Below are 23,302 nucleotides of genomic sequence, written 5' to 3'. Positions count from 1 at the left end.
AAAAGTGATAGGGAAAAGCTATCCAACACAATTTCTCCATGCTTCAGAGCTATAAAACCACATAGTGGGAGATCATCTCTGGTTTTCCTTGTTCTTTCTTGTTATCCTTCAAGCTGAGAATGGACACGCTGAGATGTCATGTCCTATTTGTTTTCTTCCTCACTCTAGCTTGTTGGCAGAACTTTAATATCAATGAATTGTGTCTTCTCTAATAGCATGAAAGACCGTCATGATTGGACCTACCAGCCTTAGCTTTTATGTGTTTATCTTAACATATCTATCCTCTCTACAGAAAGCTTATTTTTTCCAACCTATTTGCATATTAGTAGGTCCAATATCATCAGTTTCCTGGAAAGAAAAATGTAGAGAACAAAGATTTAAGGTTGTTCTTAGGATAATATTGCCAATTTTGCAAAAAATATTATTGTGGTATATTAGTTTGTTAGGATTACCATTAAAAAGTACCACAAACTGAGTGACTTAAACAACAGAAATCTGTTATCTCATAGTTCTGGAAGCTAGTAGCCCATCTAGCTGGGTTGGTTTCTTCTGGGGGATATGAGGAAGAATCTGTCCCATGCCTCTCACTTCGCTGCTGGTGCCTTGCTGGAAACCTTTCGTGATCCTCGGCCTGTAGAGTGTCACCCAGATCTCTGCCTTCACCTTTACATACAGGTCTCCCTATGTGATGGTCTGTGTCTACATTCTCCCTTTTAAATGAGGACATCAGTCACATTGTATTTGTTCCTACTCTAGTGACCTCCTTTTAACTTACCTCTGTAAAGACCCTATCATCAAAAAGGTCCCATTTTGAGGTACTGGGGATTAGACTGCAACATATCTTTTGGGGAAGACAAAATTCAACCTAAAACGTCTAGTTACGTTTATATTGAATAGATTAGGAATTAAGTCATTTGCCCAAGATTACAAACTAGTAAATAAAAAAACCCAAATGCATAAACATTCTTGCTTGACTTCAATGTTCTTGCTCTTAAGCCACTGATTCTCTGTGGAGGTGGAGATGCTGCCATCTCCCAGGGGAAGTCTGCAAATCTCTGCAGGTTTTTGACTCAGTAATTAGGAGAATGCTTTTGTCATTTATTGGGCAAGATTGAGTTGCTAAATATACTGTAATGTGTAGAATGATCTTGCAATTGAAGAATTGTCCAGTTTCTTGCATAACTGTCTAATGCCCAGTCAGACTTTCCAGGAGGTGAAACACTGGTTTCTAATTACCTGAATCCTGAACTTAACATACAGAGTACTTTTTGAAAGGATTTATTTCCCACTGAATTTTCAAGAATAAAACCATAGTGTAAGTGAGTGAAGACTGAACTTTATCACGTTCAGAATTTCACCATGTAAGAAAATCTTATTAGTTGCTCACAACACTTGTTGGTCTGATGAAGCACATATTCAGGTGTTCTGCACTCAGAGGCATAGCATTTGCAGTGATTCTACATACTGGTCCAATTATGCAACTGTTTTATTATATCTTCTGCTCTAGTTGGTCATACCTGAGCATTTCTTGTTGAGATATATATTATCAGAGTAAATGACTTCATTTTTATTTTCTGTTTCTCTCTCTCTCTCTCTCTCTCTCTCTGTGTGTGTGTATATATATATCTGAAAATAATGTGTGTAGGTAGGCAAGTTTTATTATGATGATTTTTATTTCTAGATAGTAAAAAGGGAAATACAGCTATCTAAAAGAGAATCTTAGGTTTTGATAAGGTTGTGGATAACTCTTTACTCACAAACGCTTTCATTCTCACATCACCATCAAGGTTTGCCATTTCTGTGTGTATACCTCCTGAGCTATTACTTATTTGATGTTTGTCTTTATTCTGATTCACTGTTTTATTTTACTTAAATAAATTGTAAGCAAAAGAAAACTAAGCCACTACCCTGAATGCAAAACCAGGATCACTAATTTCAAATAGAAGGCAAACATAAATAAATATTAAATGAAAACATTGGTTTTAAGCTTTTTAAAATCAGAAAAGTAAAAAGTATACTGGAAATCCAAGTAATAATAGACCTAATCAATTTTATTATGCCAACCAGCATGTATGTTATTTTATTTAATTTTCCCAGTAACCCTTCAAATAAATATGGGTTATTTCCCATTTACAGATGAGGAAACTCTGATGTAGAAAATGACTTAAACACAGGTCTAAATGTTATGTCATGAACAGGTCCCAATTTGTTGCCCCAGTCATTGTTCCTTATTTTATTTACAGATTGATTTATTTATAAATTGATGCGCTTCAATTTATTTATTTTTACATTTTAAAATTTAATTATCTGAGGACATAGTAAAATGCCCCAAAAAGCCCATTCTTTTTAACATGTTAGGTTTTCAATTGCGATATGGATATATGGATACATACACATATATATAGTACATATATATACGCCTATATGTGTGTGTGTTTACACATGCATACGCAAACACACACACACTTGTTAAAACAAAACCAATTCTTTTATAATTAACTGCCTTTTTTTAAAGGGAGAATATTTCCAAAGAGGGAACCTCTGTTTACAAGCAAATTTCAAGCTGAACTAAGCTGTTGAATAAACAAAAACTGGTGTATGGAAATAGGGAGGGCTGAAGAGGCTTCTTTAGCATTGGGATGGGTAGAGGAAAAGAAGGAGGAATCGCGACAGATAGTAAGAGGAGAAAAGGGGAGCGAGCAAGGGAAATAAATGGGGAAACATCTGGTGATCTGGTGGTATTTTATCCACCAACATGTCTAAAGGTAAGTTTTATATGCTAGCTGCATATTTTAGCTTCAAATACACATTTTAACTAATATGTACATATTCGAATGTAAGATATTTATGTTTTCCACTTAAAATAATCTTGTGTACCACCAGAAGTATTAATACTGCTCTTTGGGCAACACGCTGTGTTCACACAAGTGTACACATAAGCTGTCTGAATCGGGTATATTCATAGTCAGTCTTACGATTTCAAATCGTGATAAAAGTGAAAAGGAAGCAAATTTCTTCATGACCTCCCTCTTTTACAATGAGCTATTCACGACAGACAATTACAGTAAGAAACATTACTTACTTAAAAAAATTATTGTGTATATTTTATATAGATATATATGACACTATAGGATATGTGTATATATAGTAAAATGGTTACTGGGTGGAACAGATTAACATATCCATTATCTCACATAGTTATCCACTTCCACCCCTGTGGCAAGAGCAGCTATAATCTACTCATTTATCAAAAATCCCAAGTACAACACACTATTATTAACTATAGTCTTCTTCTTGTACATTAGATCTTTCAACTTGTTCATACTGCATATTTGCTGTCTTCTATCGTTTGAACTGCATCCCCCCAAATTCTTCTCCCCACCCCAATGGTAACCACTGTTTTATTCTTTGTCTTTATGTGTTTGATCTGTTTTTCACCTTATGATTCCATATATAAGTGAGATAATACAAGTTTTCTTTCTGTGTCTGGCTTATTTCTCTTAGTATCATATTCTCCAAGTCACATCTGTGTTGTGACAAATGGCAGGATGTCCTCCTTTTTTAAGGCTGAATAATATTCGTGTGTGTGTGTGTGTGTGTGTGTGTGTGTGTGTATGTATATATTTCTGGGTCATATGGCAATTCTATTTTTAATTTATTTAGGAACACCCATACTGTTTTTCATAATGGCTTCACCAGTCTACATTCCTGCCAACAGTTTGCAAGGGTTCCCTTTTCTCTATACCCCTGCCAACACTTGTTATCCTGTCTTTTTGATAGTAACCGTCCTAATGGTGTGAGATGATATTGCATAGTGTTTTTAATTTGCATTTCTCTGATGATTAGTGATGTGGAACACCATTTTATATATCTATTGGTCATTTTTATGTCACCTTTGGAGAAGTATTTATTCAAGTCCTTTGCTTATTTTTTATTTGTGTTATATGTTTTCTTGACATTGAGTTGTACATGTTCTTTATCAATCTTGGATATTGACCTCTTATCCGATGTATGGTTTGCAATTCTTTTTTTCTCAATTTGTAGGTTACCTTTTCATTTTGTTGACTGTTTCCCTTGCTATGCAGAAGGTTTTTAGTTTGACGTAGTCCTGTTTATTTAATTTTTGCTTTTATAGACTGAACTTTTGGTGTGAGATTCAAGAAATCATTGCCAAGACCAATGTCTTGGAGAGGAGCTTTTCCTCCTCCATGTTTTCTTCTAAGTGTTTTATGGTTTCAGGTCTTATATTTAGTTTTTTTATTGATTTTGAGTTGAATTTTGTGTATAGTATATGATATGGATCCAATTTTATTCTTTGGAATGTGGAAGTCCAGTTTTTTTTTCCCCAGTACCATTTATTGAAGAGACTTACTTATCCTGTTGTGTCTTTTTGACGTCCTTGTCAAAATTAGGTTCACTGTATATGTTTGGATTTATATCTGAACTTTTATTCTGTCTCCCTGTTCTTTGTCTGTTTTTAATGCCTGCACTATTACTTTTTTATTACTATAGCTTTATAATATAATTTTAAATCAGGAAGTCAGATGCTTGCAACCTTTTTTTTTTCTTTAATCAGAATTATTTTGACGATTTTGGATCTTTGGTGGTTCCATATGAATTTTAGGATTATTTTCTGTCTGTGAATTGTCATTGAGATTTTAATAGGAATTGCATTGAATCTATATATTGTGTTGGGTAGTGTGGACATTTTAACAATATTAATTCTTCCAATCCATGAGCATGGACTATCTTTCCATTATTTGTCTCCTCTTCAGTGTCTTTCATCAGTGTTGTATAGCTTTCAGTGTAGATATCTTTCTCATCCATTATTTTGCTTCTAACACTAAGAAGATATTCTTAATGAGTTCTTTTACACTTAATTATTCAATATGACTCTGGAAGATTTTTAGAATATTTGATTATGTCATCTAGTTATTTCAGAATTGGAACTCAAAATAGTAAAAGAGACAATGATTTGGGTTGTAAAATTTCAGAGTATTGCCAAAATAACAATTTTAAATTTGAAGCACATGTGACTTCCCCACTTGGCTGTTAAGTAGTGGGTTCATAGCCTAGAATATGGAATGTTTTCAGGTAACTACAAATTTCAGAGCAAAAGATGTCATGCCCACCCATTTAATAAATGAACAACAGCAAGAATGTACTTTTAAATAGAATGTGTTGTATCCAAATGAATGTTTTTGTGAATATCAGAGTTCCCAGCATGGACAACACTTGTAGTTGCTTTAGAATTTCACCACGTCTAAAGAACCAAGAATTAATTTTATCAAGAGCTAGAGAAACCAGGCTTGAGATCACACAAAATAAAAAGATAGTTTATTCTAAGATTGAGTGAGACCTGGGGAGAAAGGAAAGATCATTCTGAGCAAACAAAATTATCTTCTCACCTAGCCTTCCCATTGATTCAAACAAGAGTCTAAGATGAGAGAAAGGCAATACAACAGCACAAGTGCAATATTTTTTTATAAAGTTCTCCTCAGGCTGTTGAGAATCTTAAAGTCATTAGCACTGTGGGCATTAGGCTTATATAAATGGTAGCCTTGGCAGCAACTGAATCCATCCAAGTGAGCCTGGAGGACAGTATAAAACTTAGATTCTTACTTCTTTGGAAGCCAAAAGGACTGGATTATAAGGACATTTCCTCTGAGTGTTAGAAGTATTTGTGAAGAGCCCCAAGGAGACTTGGTTTCCTGAATGTGAGACCTTGTAATATTTTTCCTGTGTAATATATATGACCATATTTTTACTCACTGGGTTGTAGAGTCAAGGAAACTCAAAATAGTTTTTCTAGTGTTCCAGTTATGACAAACTACATTAGGACCTAGCAACTTAACAATAACTATATCCTACAATTTTGTGGGTCAGGAATTTAAGTTGGCCATGGGTGGCTAATTCTCCTTCCATGTGGAGTTAGCAGAGGTTGGAATTTGGTGGTGTTCAGTGGGGAAATGCATCTGTTTGGAAGGTATAAGATGGCTTCATTCATGTATGGCATCTTGAAAGGCTGAGATCAGTTGAGACCATGAACCAAAGTGCCTACCCATGTCCTCTTCCGCATGGTGGGTTTGGGTAGTCACTAGTCTGGTAGTCTAGTGTTTCATGAACCAGGCAGAAGCTGCAAGAATTTTTGTGATCTCATCTAAGAAGTTACATAGCATAACTTCTGCCATACCATATTGAGTGGAGCAGACACAAGTCCACTCAGATTCACGGAAAGGAGACCACAATTCTACCTCTTGATAAGAAGAGTGTCAAAGAATGTGCAGTTGTGTTGTACAACTTCAATATCTAGTTTCATAGAAACACATTTGGGGATGAGTGTGTGTGTAGCAACAGGCAAGAGAGCATTTGGTTCTGATGCTTGTAAAATTTGCAGTTTTCGTGAAGTCTATGGGGCCACCAAACAGTTACCATGCTTCCTTCAACTAAGTGTATTTGAAAACATTGGGTCATATTATTGTGACTATTCTCAGTTGCTTTCTCCAGCTTGATTCATCTGAAGCCTTACTGAGACTTTGCATGCTCTCAAATAGAAAGTATGCATTGTTCTTTATGTTTTGGCAAAAGGTTTTTTAAAGATTCTCCAATATATCTTTTCAGTCTTGATAGGAGATTAATATTTTATATTTGCCTCTTATGCCTTTTGCATTCAAGAGGTGAATCTCACAAATGCATTTATGGAAGACAACTTCAAAGTCATGGTAGCAGGAAGGCAAAGGGTTCAGAAAGTATGTGCACTGAAGGTAGCACATGCAGCCTGTATGGAGAGCCTGCCTTGCAGTTTATCTTTCTGTTTGCACATCAGCTTTGAATTTGTAAATGTAGGCTGTCTTTCTTTTCTTCTTTTCATTTATCTGAGAGAGCTACTCTGAGAGAGCCTGTTCTTTTTCTATGGTCATGACTAAAGTTGCATTGTTTAATCAATGAGCAGGGGTTTTAAGTAAGTCCAGTTTTTGAAGTGCTCTTCACTGACCCACACTCTGCAGTCAGAATGATGAGAAGAAAGTGAAACAAACGTAGAGATCAGGTTGCAGTGCATTCATCAGAAACTGCTTAGCTTAGCTTGTTCTGCTTAGATTTAGTGTTCAGCGATACTACCTAACCAGATTCCTCCATACTTTCACTTCTTCAAAGTCAGCCTCAGCACCTTCCTGACTTAGCACAGACAACTTCATAAAATAGAAACAGCTAACATTTACTGAGCATTCACTGTGGGCCAAGTTCTGTGCTCTGCTCTTTGCCTGTGTTGTTGCTTCAATTTAATCCTCTCCTCAACCCTTTGAGGTATATCCTATTACTACCGTATTGCACAGTTAAAGATTTTGATTCACAGAGAAGTTAAGTGGGAGGGCTGGGATCCAAGTCCTGGCAATTCTGACTCCTGACCCCTTGTACTCTGAAATACTAAGTTATGCTCATGCACCTGGCAAACCTAAGCTTTCTACCTAGGAAGCCCTTAGTCTATGGCGGTGGATGGTAGGCATGCCAGGCACTGTACATACCCCTTGGGGTGAGTGACTGACAAACTATCAAGGAAGGACTAGCTCAATAATAGCTAGAATCAGAAAGTTTTAGAGTAGAATCTCGGCTTTCTACCATTCAGTAAGTATGTATTCTAGTTCAGTGACTTTGCTTGTTTGAGCCTCAGCTTGATCTTCTCTAAAATAGAGATCCAATATCATCCTCATAGATGTCTTATGAAGGGCCAAATGAGATAACCACCTTTCATCACACATAATGTGTGAGGAACAGCCACATAATGTGCAGGGGCCATGCAAAATGAAAGTGCAGATGCCTTTGTTAAAAACTTGCTAAAAATTTCAAGACAGCACCAGCAGAGCGTTAAATGAAAGCATGGGGCCCTTCTAAGCGTGGGGTCTATGTGACTGCACAGACCGCATGCCCATGAGGGTGGCCTTCTATATCATAGCCATTTAATGAATATTCTTTCCACCCCTGACATTCTTCCCACCAGAAGAACCTGCCTACTCCCATTTCCCAGAGTGCTAGATCCTCAGAACCTCACATTAAGGAGCCTGGAATCTAATGCTTGGCCCTTGGCTAACTCTGAACCCTGGCCTGTGGGCTGGTTTCTAGTTTTCCCTTACCTTATCAGAAAGCCATGAATATCTATCCATCTTCAATGAGATCTCACAAAAGTTCTGTGAGGTCTTAGCCAAGAGGATCTATGTCTCTTGAGTTGAACAGAAATTAGAAAATCAACACAAAAAGTTACATCATTTACACATGCTTAAACTATACTAGCAGCATGAATAATTATATAATATCGACTGGCTACAATTATATTAAAATAGTGCTTTATTTTTCAGTGATGAGCCTTTACTCTACGTCATCCTTCAAATTTACACAATCACTGGCACCAGAAATTCATCCTTCCTGACACTGTCTTAGGTCAGACCCTCACAATTTTGGTACAGAGCTATAATAACTCCTCTCAATCTGTAGACCAACCTCCAGTTCTGCACCCTCAAGTCTTTTCTCCTCATTGTCTCCAAAGATGTCTTCCTAAAGTGTGTCCTGCAATCCCCAAGTGTGCCTCTCCACAAAACACATGCTACTGTCTTATGACAGAGCCTTCAGGGGTTCCTCATGGCCTTTCAGGATAAACAAAAACTCTTCACTCTGGCATATAAAGCCACTTATGAACTAGTGCCAGCCTATAATATCTTTAAACTCATCCTTCCCTTTTTCTATCCCTGTTCCCTTCATTTCTCATCATTCCCATGTCATCATATCCCAGACTTCAGCCTAATTATTTTATAGTATTGTTTTTTAAAGATCTTCCATATCCTAACTTGCCTTGTGCCTTTGTACTCGGTGTTCCCCCTGCCAGGAATGCTACTCCCCACTCCCAAATTCCATCCTCACATTAAGCTAATAAAACTATGAGATTCAATTCAAGCCTATTTCATCTGTGAGGCTTTCAACTATGACCTTCTGTTTCACACGATGTTTCCATGCATCACAGTAGGCACCACCTTGTGTTATCACTTTCTCTTTATACATCTCTGTTTCATTACGCATGTTTGAGGGTGACATTGGTACCATATTAATCTTGTTATCTACAGTGCCTAGAATAGTTCCTGATATATAGTAAATGCTATTTGCTGAATGGGCGAATGAATAGTTTTTCTTGCTGTTTCAATTGAAGCCCTATACTGCTTCCATGTTAGAATAACCTTGAGATGTTGTATACATCTCTCTATATTCTCACATAAACTCATTTTGCTTTTCTGTTTCAACTTTATGGTTACCTTTCCTCCCAAGAAAGACCTCTGACCTCACCCTTCACTTTTCTTTCTGTTTCTAGACATTGATTCGTTTGCTGGAATATTTTCTTTTTCTCTACTTAGAAAACATATTTCAATTCTCTATCTTACACAGAGAGAGGGATTGGTGTTCTGGAAGTTTCTACTGGGTTGACAAATTAACATCTGTTTGTATGGGAAGTGAGTGGGTTGTTCTAAGGTATTTTAATTCCGGCATGAGGACGGCGGTCTGAAGGGTTATTCATTGACATCTCTCTGCTCTGCCTCAGTCCTGGCTGTCACAGCTGCCTCTGGGAGGTTGGGCCAATAAAGTCAGAGAGGAGGTAAACAAAAAAGGCAGCTGAGAGAAGTGAGTGTGTCCCCTGAGCATGCTGGCAAGAAAAGGCCGGGGAAAAGCACCTGAGAAGACAGCCGCTAGAATGCAGCTGATGCCAGCAACTTGCACACAACTCAGAAATCCCCGTGCCTGATGATGGAGACAATGGGACCTCTCTGAATGTGAAAAGAATAAGTATTTTACTCTGCTTAGAAACTTTGGCGTGTAAATATCTCTGAAGGCTGAAAGAGCACTCTAAGAAGCAGTCCAATGTTGGCCTTCAGCAACTTTGCAGGATGTTCAAAGGAATTCACATTTTCAGATGCATATTTGAGAAGAAAAATGTAGTAAATCATAGAAAGCATTTTTTACCATTTCTAGCCAGTTAGATTGGAAAAAATTATGACCTTTGTGTACGAAGACTCGAGTTTGAGTCCTTGCACAGTCACCAAGGTGCTGTAGGTGATCTTAGCCAAGCTGTTTAACCCTACAATATCTAATCTTGCCTGTAAGAGGCAAGCAGAAATATTTAGCTCTTAAAAGCATTTAAGAGGATCAGATAAAGAAAGTAAACTATAGAAAATATAAAGAAACACATAAATGCTTGTTGTATTGACTCTCAGAGTCTACATTCATATCTACCAGACCAAAAGGCTTTTGTCCCTTATGAACTATGTAATGTTGAGCAATTAACTTCAACTTCCCAAGCCTCAGTTTTCTCTTCTATAATATGGCAATAATAGTAATATCATCTGTTTCATAGGCTTAAGTGAAGTGTAAAGTGCCTTGCACGGTGTCTAACACATAATATGTGCTCAGTAAATTTTAATTGTCACTCTTGTAACCAATAGCATTACCGTTGCAAAGTTTGAATTCATCTTACAATAATTTAGTTCAGTATCAGAACACAGAGTTTAGAGTACCTGTTATGTTTGGGTCAGGCCCTCTGTTTTGCACATAAGAGAGTACAAGAAAAGGGAAAATATAAACCTTGCCCTCCTGTACCTTGTGGTCTATTAACAGAGAAGGACTAATCAAATAATCACACAAACATATTCGGTAGTTTGAAGGCAAGTTGCAGGCTGCTATGGTAGACAATAACAGGGGGATCTGACCAAATACGAAGTTCAAGGAAACCTTCAGCAAGGAAATGATATTTGAGTCGACTTTTGAAGGATGAGTAGAAATTGACTACATGGAGGAAAGAATGAAAGCGTTCTAGTCAAAGAGAGCCACGTACGCAAAGTTCTTGGGAGAGACTGTCTTATTTGAGACGTGGAGAGACGGCCAGTTTAGCTGGAGGGCAGATAGCTGTGTATCACATAGAAGAAGGTAGGTAAACAAAGTTCTCACTTGGGATTTTGTCGACTATGCTCAGGCTATTGAGAGTCAACTTAGTACAGTCAAAGTTTTTTAAGCAGGAAAGTCACATGATGAAAATATCATTTAACAAAGAAAATTTTTGCTCCATATGAGTAATCCACATAAGAGATGATGGTCATTAAGGCAGGTCCTACTCAGAGTGTGATCTGAAGACCAGCAGCATCAGCTTACCCTGGAATTTATTGAGTGCCACCCAGACCTACAAATCAAATATGGGGATGGGACCCAGCACTCAAGTGTTTTCACAAGCACTCCAGGTGATTCTGATGCTCACTAAAGGTTAAGAAGCTCTGGCTTGGTCTAGGATGTAGCCAGTGAAGACTGAAGAGTGAATGCATTTAAAACCAATTTCAGAGGTTTAGCTACTAGAATTAACAAGATTTGGCAACATCTTTACTTTGGAGAATGAGAAAGAAGGAAGCATCAAGAATGACTCTAAATTGTGCATCTAAAGAAACCATCTAATCTGACTTTTTATGCTTTGTTGTGTGTATAGCTATATCTGTTTTGAGATTAGAGAAGATAAAGGACTAGGGTGTGGATTTTGGTTTACATGTGTTTGTTTAAGCATGTGCTAATTCACAGAGCACTAAGAAGCATCATTATAAAAAATGACTTTAGGTGAAAAAAATAACTTATAACTTGGACCATCTTAACCAATTGGCAATATAAGCAAGTTATCACTGGAGAGCTGATATCCTCTATGATAAGAAGAGCTATTTTTCTTGAAGTGTTTACTTTCCCAAAATTTCGCAGTTTTGAGTCCTCTAGATTATCTTTTGAAACATCATGTTCCACTATTTTAAAAAAATTACCTTTTCAGAACTACACTAGGAGTGAAACAGTAAAAGAAATCTTGTTAAAAATGCTACTAAGATAATATACTATTAAAAGGAGAAACATTAAACTCAGAATGTGTTTTGAGGTTAAAAAAAATCACTGACCGCCTAAGATTGTTACACTCTTTATAATGTCTACAATGATTTTTTTTAAAGTACCTATTCTTTTTCACACATACAAGAGATAGCCAGAGTGGACATTTCTCACGTTTTTAACATTCTAGTTGCTTTGATCTGACTCTGTATAGACTCAGACCAATATCTCCATTTCACTTCTTTAGACTCCTGATTTACATATCTTTTGCTTTGTAATGCAGCTCAGAAAGCTCCTACTCAGTGCCATAATTCCCAAAGCAGCTTCCGCTCATGAATTTCGAAGTAAAAGCCTTATCAGAGATCCCTCTAGGCCATTGATGGCCAACACTATTTTTCAAGTGAAGGATAGTTACTTATATGCTCAATATCAAATTGGAAAGCAAATGACTAGCCTTTATGTAGGAAACCAGTGTTGTCTGATTGGACGATCTTTTACAAGACACCACTATGACATAGTCTAGGCTCCTTCTCAAGCAAAACTGTCTCTATGATTTTTACACTAACAAATAGTGCTTCTTTAATACTTTGGTAGTATACAGTCTTCTTAAATCTCTAAAGAATCAAGAATTAACTCCCAGCATACAGTAATCTTTAGGCTTCTACATCAAATATTGGCAAATTATGACCTGTATCTGGCAGGATGCCTGCTTTTCTAAATGAAGTTCTACTGGTAAACAGCCATGCTCATTTTTTAATGTATTGTCTGTTACTCCAAAAGCAAAGTTGAGTAGTTGAGACAGAGACCATATGCGCTGTAAAACCAAAAATATTTACTCTCTGGTCCTTTATAGAACAAGTTTGCTGACCTTTGAAGATGAATAACCAAATCTGTTAAGTTGCATACCCAATTGGAACCCTCACAGTTTAGAAGGATTCTGAATTTTCATTTCTTAATGGCACATATGGTCTCAAAATGTGTTTTTTTTTTCTGTTGTAGAAAAGTGCCTATAATCCTACGGGAAAATGTTTTGCACAAATTTATTTTTCACGAAACGATTTCTGTGTTAGAGCAGATGTCTGGTGATTAATGCAAGGATAAGCTTATTGGTGCTGATACCTCACCTGAGTAGTCTGAGTACAGTGACACCTACCTGGGCACCGGGTTTTGGCCTCAAGTTCTAGTGAGGTGTCCACTTTATTTTGGGAGAGAAGCAGTAAGCTGAGGAAGATGGCTGTTTTGCTTCACATGTCTGCCAAGTTGTGACTCAGGGCAATCTGGCACAGTGTTCACAAGTCTTCGTTAAGAGTTGAGTTTGCACAATGGAAGAAATGTTCAGTATGTTTGTTGTCTGCATATTCTTGGAAAGTGCTAAATTGCCACCTAAAACTGTAATCATATATTTATACACTGGAGAATTGTCATGAGATCCTTAACCATTTCTTTTTCTTCTTTTCCTGTTTCCAAATTCTCATCTCAATGTTTCTGCTTTCTTACATAGGATGTATTTTTCATTCATTTCACTGTATTTGTCTAACCTTTTAAACACAAATTCTAATTCTGAAACTAATTTCTTAAAAAGGACTTGATCAAAGTTGAATTTGTTACATGTCCTAGCTTATGCTATCTATAAAATAATAGCAATATATAGAAGTATAATTTTTCCTTTTTAATATATCAAAAATAGATAATTCACTCCTGTGATAATGATTCCTTTGGTAATTTCTTTTAACATATGTTGAAATGCACTGTGTTTTCACAAGAAAGCTTGTGAAACTGGGAGTCACATGATTTGAGGTCTAGTCCCAACTCTTACAACAATTAACATCTTTGACTTCAGTTTACTGAGACACACTGAACTCATGATTTTCATCTTTACAATAAACAGTTCCATCTCATCATCTTTAAGATCTTTTTTAACTCGAGCAATCTGAAATGCCTTTGTAGGTTTCACCTTAGCATTATATTAGATGTTCAAAGAAACACTGAATTCTCCATTTTTAAACTGTATGTGTGATATGTGTTTCCTTCATTTAACAATGAAATGTTTCATACATACACAAAAGAGAAATTACTGCAACAGATATCCACTTTACACTGCCACCTAACTTTAAGATATATTAAAACTAAGCCATAATTATCCATGATTGTTTTTATGGTTAAATAAATAAAGCATTACATATACAGGTAAAGCCCTTACTTTATATAACTATTTAAAATGCATATAATACTTCAAAGCTCTTAACCCCAACCTCCTCAGAGCTCTTAACCATGAGAGTTGGCCATATATCCAGTATGCAGATGTGGTATAAACAGGTGTAAAATTATACCTGAGAATATTCAGCAAGTAAATGGCAAAGTAACTGACTGTTATTTCCAGTCTTAGAAGATGAATCCAGGGACTTGACCACGTGCAACGCCATCTAAATCCTGCATGTTCCTGTTACATCTTGACTCTTCTTTTCTAAAGATACAGTTTTGTATTTAGTGTTCTTTAGAAGTAACACAAATTGGTTCTGATCATATTAAGCAAAAATAATAATTTAATGAAAAATATATGCCATAACTTATCGAATCAAAGAAGTTAATGAGAATCTAAGCCTTGAAAAAGACAAAAAGCAGTAGTTCTGTAAGGTCTAGGTAGCAAAAATAATTGGAAAGCTTTTTCCAGGCTTCATTATTGAATGAACATAATTTCTTTCATTTTTGATTTCGGATTCATCAAATCAAGATTAAAATTACCAGAAGAGAAAGACTGATTGCTTCATTTTGGATGATTTGCCCATTCCTCCAGTGAGGGTTTGCAGAGCACCAGATGGTTCTACCAAGGCTGCAAGCAGAAAGGAGGTTTGGCTCCCAGTAAAATTTCGAGGTGCAATGACAAGAGGAAGGGGGCACAAATGATATTCTGCCAAAAATATGAGAGGTAAACTATACTAATTGTGTCAACTCAGAATGTGCCTCAGGTGTCTCTGATTACAGGAGAGTAATTGGCTGATGGCCCCAGCTGCGGTGCTCTGAAACACATCACCGGATCAGCCGAAGTTTTCATGGACTGCTTCCAGCCAATGACTGAATGAGGCAGGGTTGCTAAGACAGGTCTGTTCCTGGGAAATGAGGAACTGCTTAGAACTGTGCTGCAATCTAGACACTTCCTTTCATCCAGTTTTTCTTCCTTCTTCTCTCCTTCACTTGACATCAAAACCACATCATGTTCTTCTCATAGTTTGCTTCTAAGAAGACCTGGAATAACACACAAATAGTTCATTAATATTCAAAAGTAACATTAAGTAGCATTTTCATGAATAATTCTTTAAGAATGTCATGCTACAATCCTACAGCCTGATCTCCCACACTTTCCTACATTTCTCCTTTTACCCTGCTCTCCTTTTTCTTTTTTCCTATAGCATTTAAGACCTTCTACTAAACTGTACAATCTGCTTATATATTACATTTATAATTTATTGTTTTTCACTCCAATTAGAATATAAGTCCTTTCAGGGATAAGACAGAGATCTATTCTGTTTTGTTCACTGATATATCCAAACAGTTAACAACAGTGCCTGCCATTGCAGGCACTCAATAAATATCCACTGAATGAATGAATTACTTTATTTCCAATTGCTTGCAATGTAATTTCCAAATGTTTTCTTTTGGATCCTAAACTAGATAATCCCAGAGTCCCAGATCCTCATAATACTGCTGAGTTCATACAGACATTATGTGTATTGGCACCAACAATTATTCTCATTGCTCTGCAAAGGCCATAGATTCCTCTGACTAAAGCCTTGTGCAATTAGAGAGGGTTAACTTAATCCTCAAATTCTCATTTAAAGCAAGTTCTTTCTCACTGAACAATTGCAAGTTCGAAGAAATCTTAAACTGCTTTTCTTAAAGAAAAGTATCGAGAGAGTGGGTTTGGGTTTCAATGCCTTGTTCTCACAAAGAAGTGGCTTAGAAGTAGCAATCATGAAACCAAACCTGTCAGATGAGACATTTTTCTGCCCACTACCAATTGTCCATCACATGTGGCCTTCTTTTCTCCAAAGGATCATTGAAAAGATAGAGCCATGACTCAGATGTTAATTGGGGCTCAGTTCTCTTTACTATTTCCAGTCTTAGCAGGTGAATCCAGGGGGTGTTGCTCTGCATCCTACGCAGAGGTGCCATGGTATACAGATCACCATTTCTGAAACTTCCCAAGAGAGCAAGAAGCCAAAACATACTGGAAGGCAGAAGCATGCAGAAGCTTTGTGAATGAGGTCAGAATATGGTGCCTTGTGTGTTAGCAACTTAGGTAACTACACTTAGATACTGTAATCACAAAGCTTGTATAAGTACATTTTCTCTATCTCAACCTGGGACTGGCAGCAGCACCAGTGGTGTTTTTCTGACCCCAGTCTCATTGGATACTCAAGCAAATTTAAAAATTAACACCACATATACCTTAATGAAGGATGTTTTTCAGTCTTAAACTAAAATAGCTGAATCTTGTTTTAAATAGTGGTTCTACTCTTATTCTTGGTTTGAGAGTGAAATTATTTTTATTATAAAGAGACTTTACTGCACTTTTTTCACTTAAAATAGGATATATTTTAGAGCATATGTGTAATCATGTCCTATAGTATGTGTAGAAAGGAGAATTAAATAGACTCCAAACTCAATGTTTAAAACATTGTCCATAGAAGAGGATCATCCCCAGAATATTACATTAATAGTAAGGCAAAATTAGAAAATCAAACTCAGACTTGTGTTTAAATTCCAGTTCTTCACAGGACTATTTTGTGACCTAAAGAAAATGCTAAACATCTCAGTCTCCATAATTGTAAAATATAGCTCAGTGCAGTAAAATGTTGATCAGGTTGATTAGTGGGAAATTTAGATATAATACATGCAAGACGTGTTGCACAATGTTAGCACATGATACACTCTTCACAGAATACAGCAACCACCAGGTCCTTGCTGTGTGTGTTGTTTTCAGGGCCTTTTTATCTCCATTTCTCATTGGACTGTACTCAGTTTTTCCATTTCCTACTATAAAACTATTGCTGCTGAATCTGTGTTTAACTGTACATAGAAACTCCTTTCAATTGTAGGTAAGAATTACCTGTGTTTACCATGAGAACCAATTTGGTTTTCTTAAAGCAAGTATTAGTTCTACTGGTCAATAACCCCAGTTAATTTGTTGAGCAAGGATGTTGGACATATTGACTAAATCATGTCTTGGGGATATTTTTGTACCTGGAGTTTCCAGGCTCCTCTTGCTCCTAATTATTAGAGATTTCTGAGCGGTGGCTATACATACACCTGGGAAATGAATAAAGTACTTTTGTTTAAGGAGAAAGGTAACTTGGATCAAAATGAAAAGAGGATTAAAAGCTTGGCGCGTGTCCGGGCGCGGTGGCTCAAGGCTGTAATCCCAACACTTTGGGAGGCCGAGACGGGCGGATCACGAGGTCAGGAGATCGAGACCATCCTGGCTAACCCGGTGAAACCCCGTTTCTACTAAAAAATACAAAAAAACTAGCCAGGCGAGGTGGCAGGCGCCTGTAGTCCCAGCTACTCGGGAGGCTGAGGCAGGAGAATGGCGTAAACCCGGGAGGCGGAGCTTGCAGTGAGCTGAGATCCGGCCACTGCACTCCAGCCTGGGCGAGAGAGCGAGACGTTTAACTCTGTTAGGCATAACTTGATTTCTTTTCCCTCCCCTCCCCTCCCCTCCCCTCCCCTCCCCTCCCCTCCCCTCCCTCTCTGTCAGATATTCAGACTCAACATAGCACTCTTCTCAAAAGTTTGAAATGGAAGTATCCATTGAACTTGTTTTTCAAATTATCAATATATAAAAAATTATTCCCCAGAAATATGACCTCATCATTCTTATTACTCCATTCTTGAACTCTTTACATCTCTACCTCAAATCACTGGAGTTGACAGAATCCCACTATATATTTCTTCATGCTTATTCTAGAAAACTTGAAAATAAAGATGCTGAGAAGAAAAGGAAATTAAACCATAATTCACAGTTCACCATTGTAGATTTTATGTGTATTCTGCCAGTCTTTTTTCAACTCAATATTGTATGTGCATTCTACCCATCTTTTCTTTAACACAAAAAGAAATTTAAAACCCATTGTGTTTTTCATTAAACATTGAAATGAAGGGGGTCCTTAGCCACCGCCCAGTTCAGGGAGCTCTCCAGCTGTCTCAGTTCATCTCCTGTCTACCCCCATGCTGCCCTCCACTGTTACATAAGGGGTCAGGGCACCGGTGCCATTTACTTTGGCTCACTAGTATCCTAGGGCATTTGGAGGAGGGGTATTGACTCAACATAAATTCAGTGAGGGCTGAGCAAAGACTTACAGCCTATGTGGACTGCACTGTAAATAGATGGTCCCTGGAAGAAATGTTCACTGCAGATAAGGTGAAGCTTTTACTTCATATTTTCTAAAGAACATTACTTTCATCTCTTAGTGTAGTACAAACATCAGGAAGAGCTGGTGAGGATGCTGTAGAGACTTATCTGCCAAGCAGCTTTGTGTATTCCAGGGAACATTCCCCTCCTTTTTAACATGACACCTTTTTTTAGTTTACCTCTTTGCACTGTCCATCACATTCCCGTATTTTTGATTCCCTTGAAATACACTTTCCATATTGATTAGAGTCTGGAATGTGTGCTGATTTGAGCATAGTGAAAAGCTGTCAGGTGTTTTTAATCAGGATCCTGTATTTTCAAAGGTTGTTGGCAGTAGCATGGGAGGAAGACTAGAGGCAGAAAGAGTACTTTGGAAAAGTGGGCAGGAGATGACTGAAAACAGAACAAAACAGTAGTAAATATGTTAAGGAGGAGGGGCAACTTGGAGCTTTCTGGTAGATTCAGTTAGGACTGAATTACTGCCCCACTCTTTCTGCTGAAGAAATGAGTGTCCCTTCACCCAGCCACAATTCATAGCAGCCTTGTTTACTCAACTGAAGCTCTTCCCCACTCCCACCCCAATATGTATATGTATATATGTGTGTGTATATATATGTGTATATATGTATATATATTTATATATGTGTATATATTTTATATATTTATGTGTGTGTGTATATATATAAATACATATATGTATTTTCTCTGGACTAATTTCTAAAAACTGGCAAGCCTGTTATTTTATCATTAAGTAACACTGAGACAATGGTTGTAGAGAATAAGATTCATTAGACTTTATGTGAACTAGGAGGAATGCCTGAAAATGTTTAGGTCACATAACACTGATGCTCTTAACCCTTGGGATATTATATTGTTACTATAATTTCAAAAAATAAAGATGTTATGTATTTATCATTAAAAATTTATTCAAAATCCTGCTTGATATTAGAAACAAGAGAACATCAAATATGTCCATAGCTCACTTTGACCTATTGTGTTATATTGAGCAATGCAGTTATTTCCCATCATGACAGCGTAGTCACTAAAGAGAATGGGACCACTCACAACTCAATTTTCCTTATACCTGCTTGTATTAAGTTACTAGGTTATTAAGTTACTAAACCATGAACCCATACTGGAAACATTATTATTAGTTAGCTATTATGAGTTTTTATCTATGGACAAGAATATTTTAGTGGTGTCTGGAAAGCATATGAGTTCTCTAATACTTATAAATATTAGCAAAATTAGTACAGCCACTATGAAGAAAAGTATGGAATGGTCCTCAAAAACCCACAGATAAAACTTCCATGTAATCCAGCAATTCCATTACCAGGTATATATCCAAAAGAAAGGAAATCAATATATGAAAGATATCTGCACTCCTGTGTTTATTGCAGCACTACTCACAATAGCCAAGTTATGGAATCAACCCGAGGGCCCATCAAGGGATGGACAGATAAAGTGTGGTATATATACATAATGGAATATTATTTGGCCATAAAAAAGAATGAATTTCTGTCATTTGCAGAAACATTGATGGAACTGGAGGCCCTTATGTTGAGTGACAGAAGCCAAGCACAGAAAGACAAATATTGCATGTTCTCATTCATATTTGAGAGCTAAAAAAGTGGATCTTATGAAGACAGAGAGTAGATTGTTGGTTACCCTAGACTAGGAAGGGGAGGCAGGGGGATGAAGGGAAAAATATCTATAAAGATATTTATTACCCCTGAACTGTACATTTAAAAATGATAAATATGGGCTGCACATGGTGGCTTATGCCTGTAATTCAAGCGCTTTGAGAGGCCAAGGTGGGAGGATCCCTTGAGGCCCAGAGTTTAAGACCAGCCTGGGAAACATAGTGAGACCCCCATCTCTACAAAAAAATTTAAAACTAGCCAGGCATGGTGGTTCACGTCTGTAGTCCTAGCTACTTGGGAGGTGGCAGGATTGTTTGACTCCAAAGTAGGCTGTGATCATGCCACTGCACTCCTACCTGTGTGACAGAGTAAGATTTTCTCTTAAAAAACAAGAAGGCACAGGTGGTAAACTATATATGTATGTTTTACCTCAATAAAAAGAAATGAACAACAAAAATATTAGCAAGTCAAGTTATCCTGCATCCTTGTTTCCCAATGAAGAAAAAGAAAATACCAAAATGGAGACAAGGGGCATTCCCCCAGATTTGAGCTTTTGTGTAAAACTATTCAATTCCAAAAGTAGATTTTCCCATATAAGGTAAAAACCTTGTTTTCTCTCCATGATTGTATTTATCCATAGAAATTAAAGGTGTCATTAACCTAAATCCTATCAGAGTCTCATCTGTGTTGGCACTCTCCAACTCACATGGTAATTACTACTGCTATATAAAGAAGGAGTTGAAATTTTCAAGAAATGTCTGCCCTCTAACTCTGCTCTTATAAATTGTTTACATCTCTGAATTTGAGGCTGAGGGACTTGCAGCCTCTCACCTTAACCCTAAGAGAGATTTGTTGAACTGGGCTTGAATTGCTCTTGACTGAGAGAGTTGATCATTGTTGTGCCCACAGGTAAGAGAGGAAGAGCCAGATCCTGGAGAATAGCCTTGAATTATTGCATTCATAAGAGGTAGAAGGTGTCATTAGAAATCCAGGGTGGAGTACTTGCTTGAAAGATTTAGGAAAGCAGAGAAGCAGAGGATAAGAGAGCATGCTAAGTATAAAAGGTCTTGCATTGAACATGAGTGGGAGAAGGAAGGAACGAAGGAAGGAAGGAAGGTAGGAAGGAAGGAAGGAAGGAAGGAAGGAAGGAAGGAAGGACGGAGGGAAGGAGGGAGGGAGGAAGGAAGGAAGGAAGGAAGGAAGAAAGGAAGGAAGGAAGGAAGGAAGGAAAGGAAATAGTTTTGATGCCCTTTACACTGTTCCCTTCATAAGCTTTTTTGTCATATAGGCACTGGGAAGGTAGACATCAGTCTAGTTCATGTAAAATCATTCCAAAGCTTGAGTTTAGAAAGATCTGAATTAATGAAGTTTTATTGAATTTATAAAATGTCAGTGATCACATCACTGTAAGTTAAAAGACAAATCTCAAAGTAAGCTTTCAGTTCTTCTAGAATATAATGTGAAATGATGGCTGTGCCTCAAAGGCTGATCAGTGAATATTGCCATATCAACAGCTATTTCCTTGGCTTTCACCTCATGCTGTGGTTTTGGCTCTCTCCAAAATACTTTGGTGCACCTATGCAAAGGCTCTTTGGAGACAGTAATGATACTTGTCTGAGTACACAGATAAAATATTCTCAGGAAAATTAATAGCCTTGGTTATGATTTGGTGATGTTCTTGCAAGAGAGAGGTGCAATTGAGAGAGAGGTGCTTTAAAATTTCAACCACAATGTCAGATTCATACCATTCTTTGTATCCCCACTATTACTTTCTCTAAGATCTGATTATTAGTTTAGCCCGATGGTCTTTTTGTTTCTATCATAGCTACAGCATTGAAAAAGGCTCCCAATCTGAAATGGTGACCACAGATAAAATTTCAATTAAGAACCATTCTGGGATGATGAGGATAGCAGTGTTTGGCTATGGGTATGGCTTATTTTTGAGGCTTCTCCATGAATCACAAACATTTGAGTTGATTTATTGTCTCAGCATTTTTGGGGTCACTGTATTCACTACTGGAGTGAAGGATGTGAGAATGTTACAATGAAAGGAACCAAGTTCCAGATGGGTTAATTGACTTCCCTATCGTTTCATGGCTAGTGTTAGAACCGTGGTTAGATCCCAGGTCTTCTGGAGCCTGGTGATCAGCTATTGAAATGATATTGCCATGGCATAGACACTGGGGCAGATGAATGAAATGGGATACCATAAAGGAAAAAAAAAGGAGGAAATCATGACTCTGAAACTATTGGGAGAATACAGAGGAGCAAGCATATTTTATTATAGTCCATGTGTAACTTATGAGAGCAGCATATCATACATAATCCAACCATTCTTTTAAACAAATACAGCAGCAGCTACAATAAAATAGACTTTTATATCAGATGGCTCCTAAATATAAATTAATGGCTTCACCTGGTGTTTAACTGCAGAAAAGAATGATAGATCCCAAGGCTGGATGAATACATCAGTTGTGCTGGAAATTATGAGATCTAATACAGTGTATGCAAAACAACTCAAAATATCAAGGATATTTCTGACCCTCTTATATTTTTGTCTTGTACCCTGACTTTGAAATCAACACCCAAATAAGATGAGAATTCACAGGATTGAAGTCTTTTTCCCCTCATGAAAAGAAGATGAAGGAAAATTATTTATAAATAGATTAATAGTTTAGTTTTTAAGCAACAACAACTTTATCATCATTTTCAAATATTCCTGTCCAAAATGCCTTTCAGTAGGAAACATAGTGCAAGATTTTTTTACATATTTCTAAAATACATATTTTAAAATATATTAAAAATTGAAAATACAAGCTTTAGGCAATACCATTTGGCTACTATATTTTGAACTTGAATCTTAATGATATTTCTCATGGTTTTTTGCTCAAAAATTGAATTGAATTTGATTATTTCTTCTTCAAATATTTTTTGAAATGTAACATACTTACTGAAAAATACATGTAAGCACTTAATAATTGAACGCTCCTATGTAAACAACATAAAAATCATGTAACAAAACTTGACCAGCATCCTACAACTCCCAGACCTGAATGCCTTTCTAATCACAAGTTCCCTAAAGTGACCATTAATCTGACTTTTAACATCATAAATTAGTTCTGCCTGTTTTTGTACTTAATGTAAACAAATTCTTATTGCATTCTACTCATTTGTGTTTAGGTATTTTACTCAACATTATATTAGTGATACTCGTCCATTTGGTTTCAAATGATTGTAAGTCACTCATTCACGCTGATGTATAATGTAGTATTGTGAGATTAAATTTTAATACTACCTGTGTTTAAAGTAGATGTATTAATTTGCAACCAGCCAGCAATGTATGATAGTTTAAGTGGCTATGCATGCT

At 36.9% G+C, this 23,302-nt stretch overlaps 1 protein-coding gene across 7 annotated transcripts in view; it reads left to right on the top strand.

Annotated features, from left to right (window-relative positions):
- LOC105465816 (potassium voltage-gated channel subfamily H member 8) overlaps window positions 1-23,302 on the top strand; it is a 383,293-nt gene that overhangs the window by 114,919 nt on the left and 245,072 nt on the right. The window contains exons 2-4 of one of the 7 annotated variants that reach the window (XM_071090847.1): window positions 14,615-14,730; window positions 14,866-14,982; window positions 16,000-16,180. The exons of 4 other annotated variants lie outside the window; for them this stretch is intronic. In XM_071090847.1, the coding sequence (XP_070946948.1) occupies window positions 16,141-16,180 (40 nt within the window). In that variant the 5' untranslated portion in view covers window positions 14,615-14,730; window positions 14,866-14,982; window positions 16,000-16,140. Of the gene's footprint in view, window positions 1-14,614; window positions 14,810-14,865; window positions 14,983-15,999; window positions 16,181-23,302 lie in introns of all 7 variants that reach the window. 2 more of the 7 variants (XM_071090846.1, XM_071090848.1) reach the window with 2 other exon arrangements.

This window comes from Macaca nemestrina, chromosome 2 (assembly GCF_043159975.1).
Source record: "Macaca nemestrina isolate mMacNem1 chromosome 2, mMacNem.hap1, whole genome shotgun sequence".
NCBI classification, from domain to species: domain Eukaryota; kingdom Metazoa; phylum Chordata; class Mammalia; order Primates; family Cercopithecidae; genus Macaca; species Macaca nemestrina.
The sequence above is the reverse complement of the archived record's forward strand: the minus strand, read 5'-3'. Positions and strand labels throughout refer to the sequence as shown.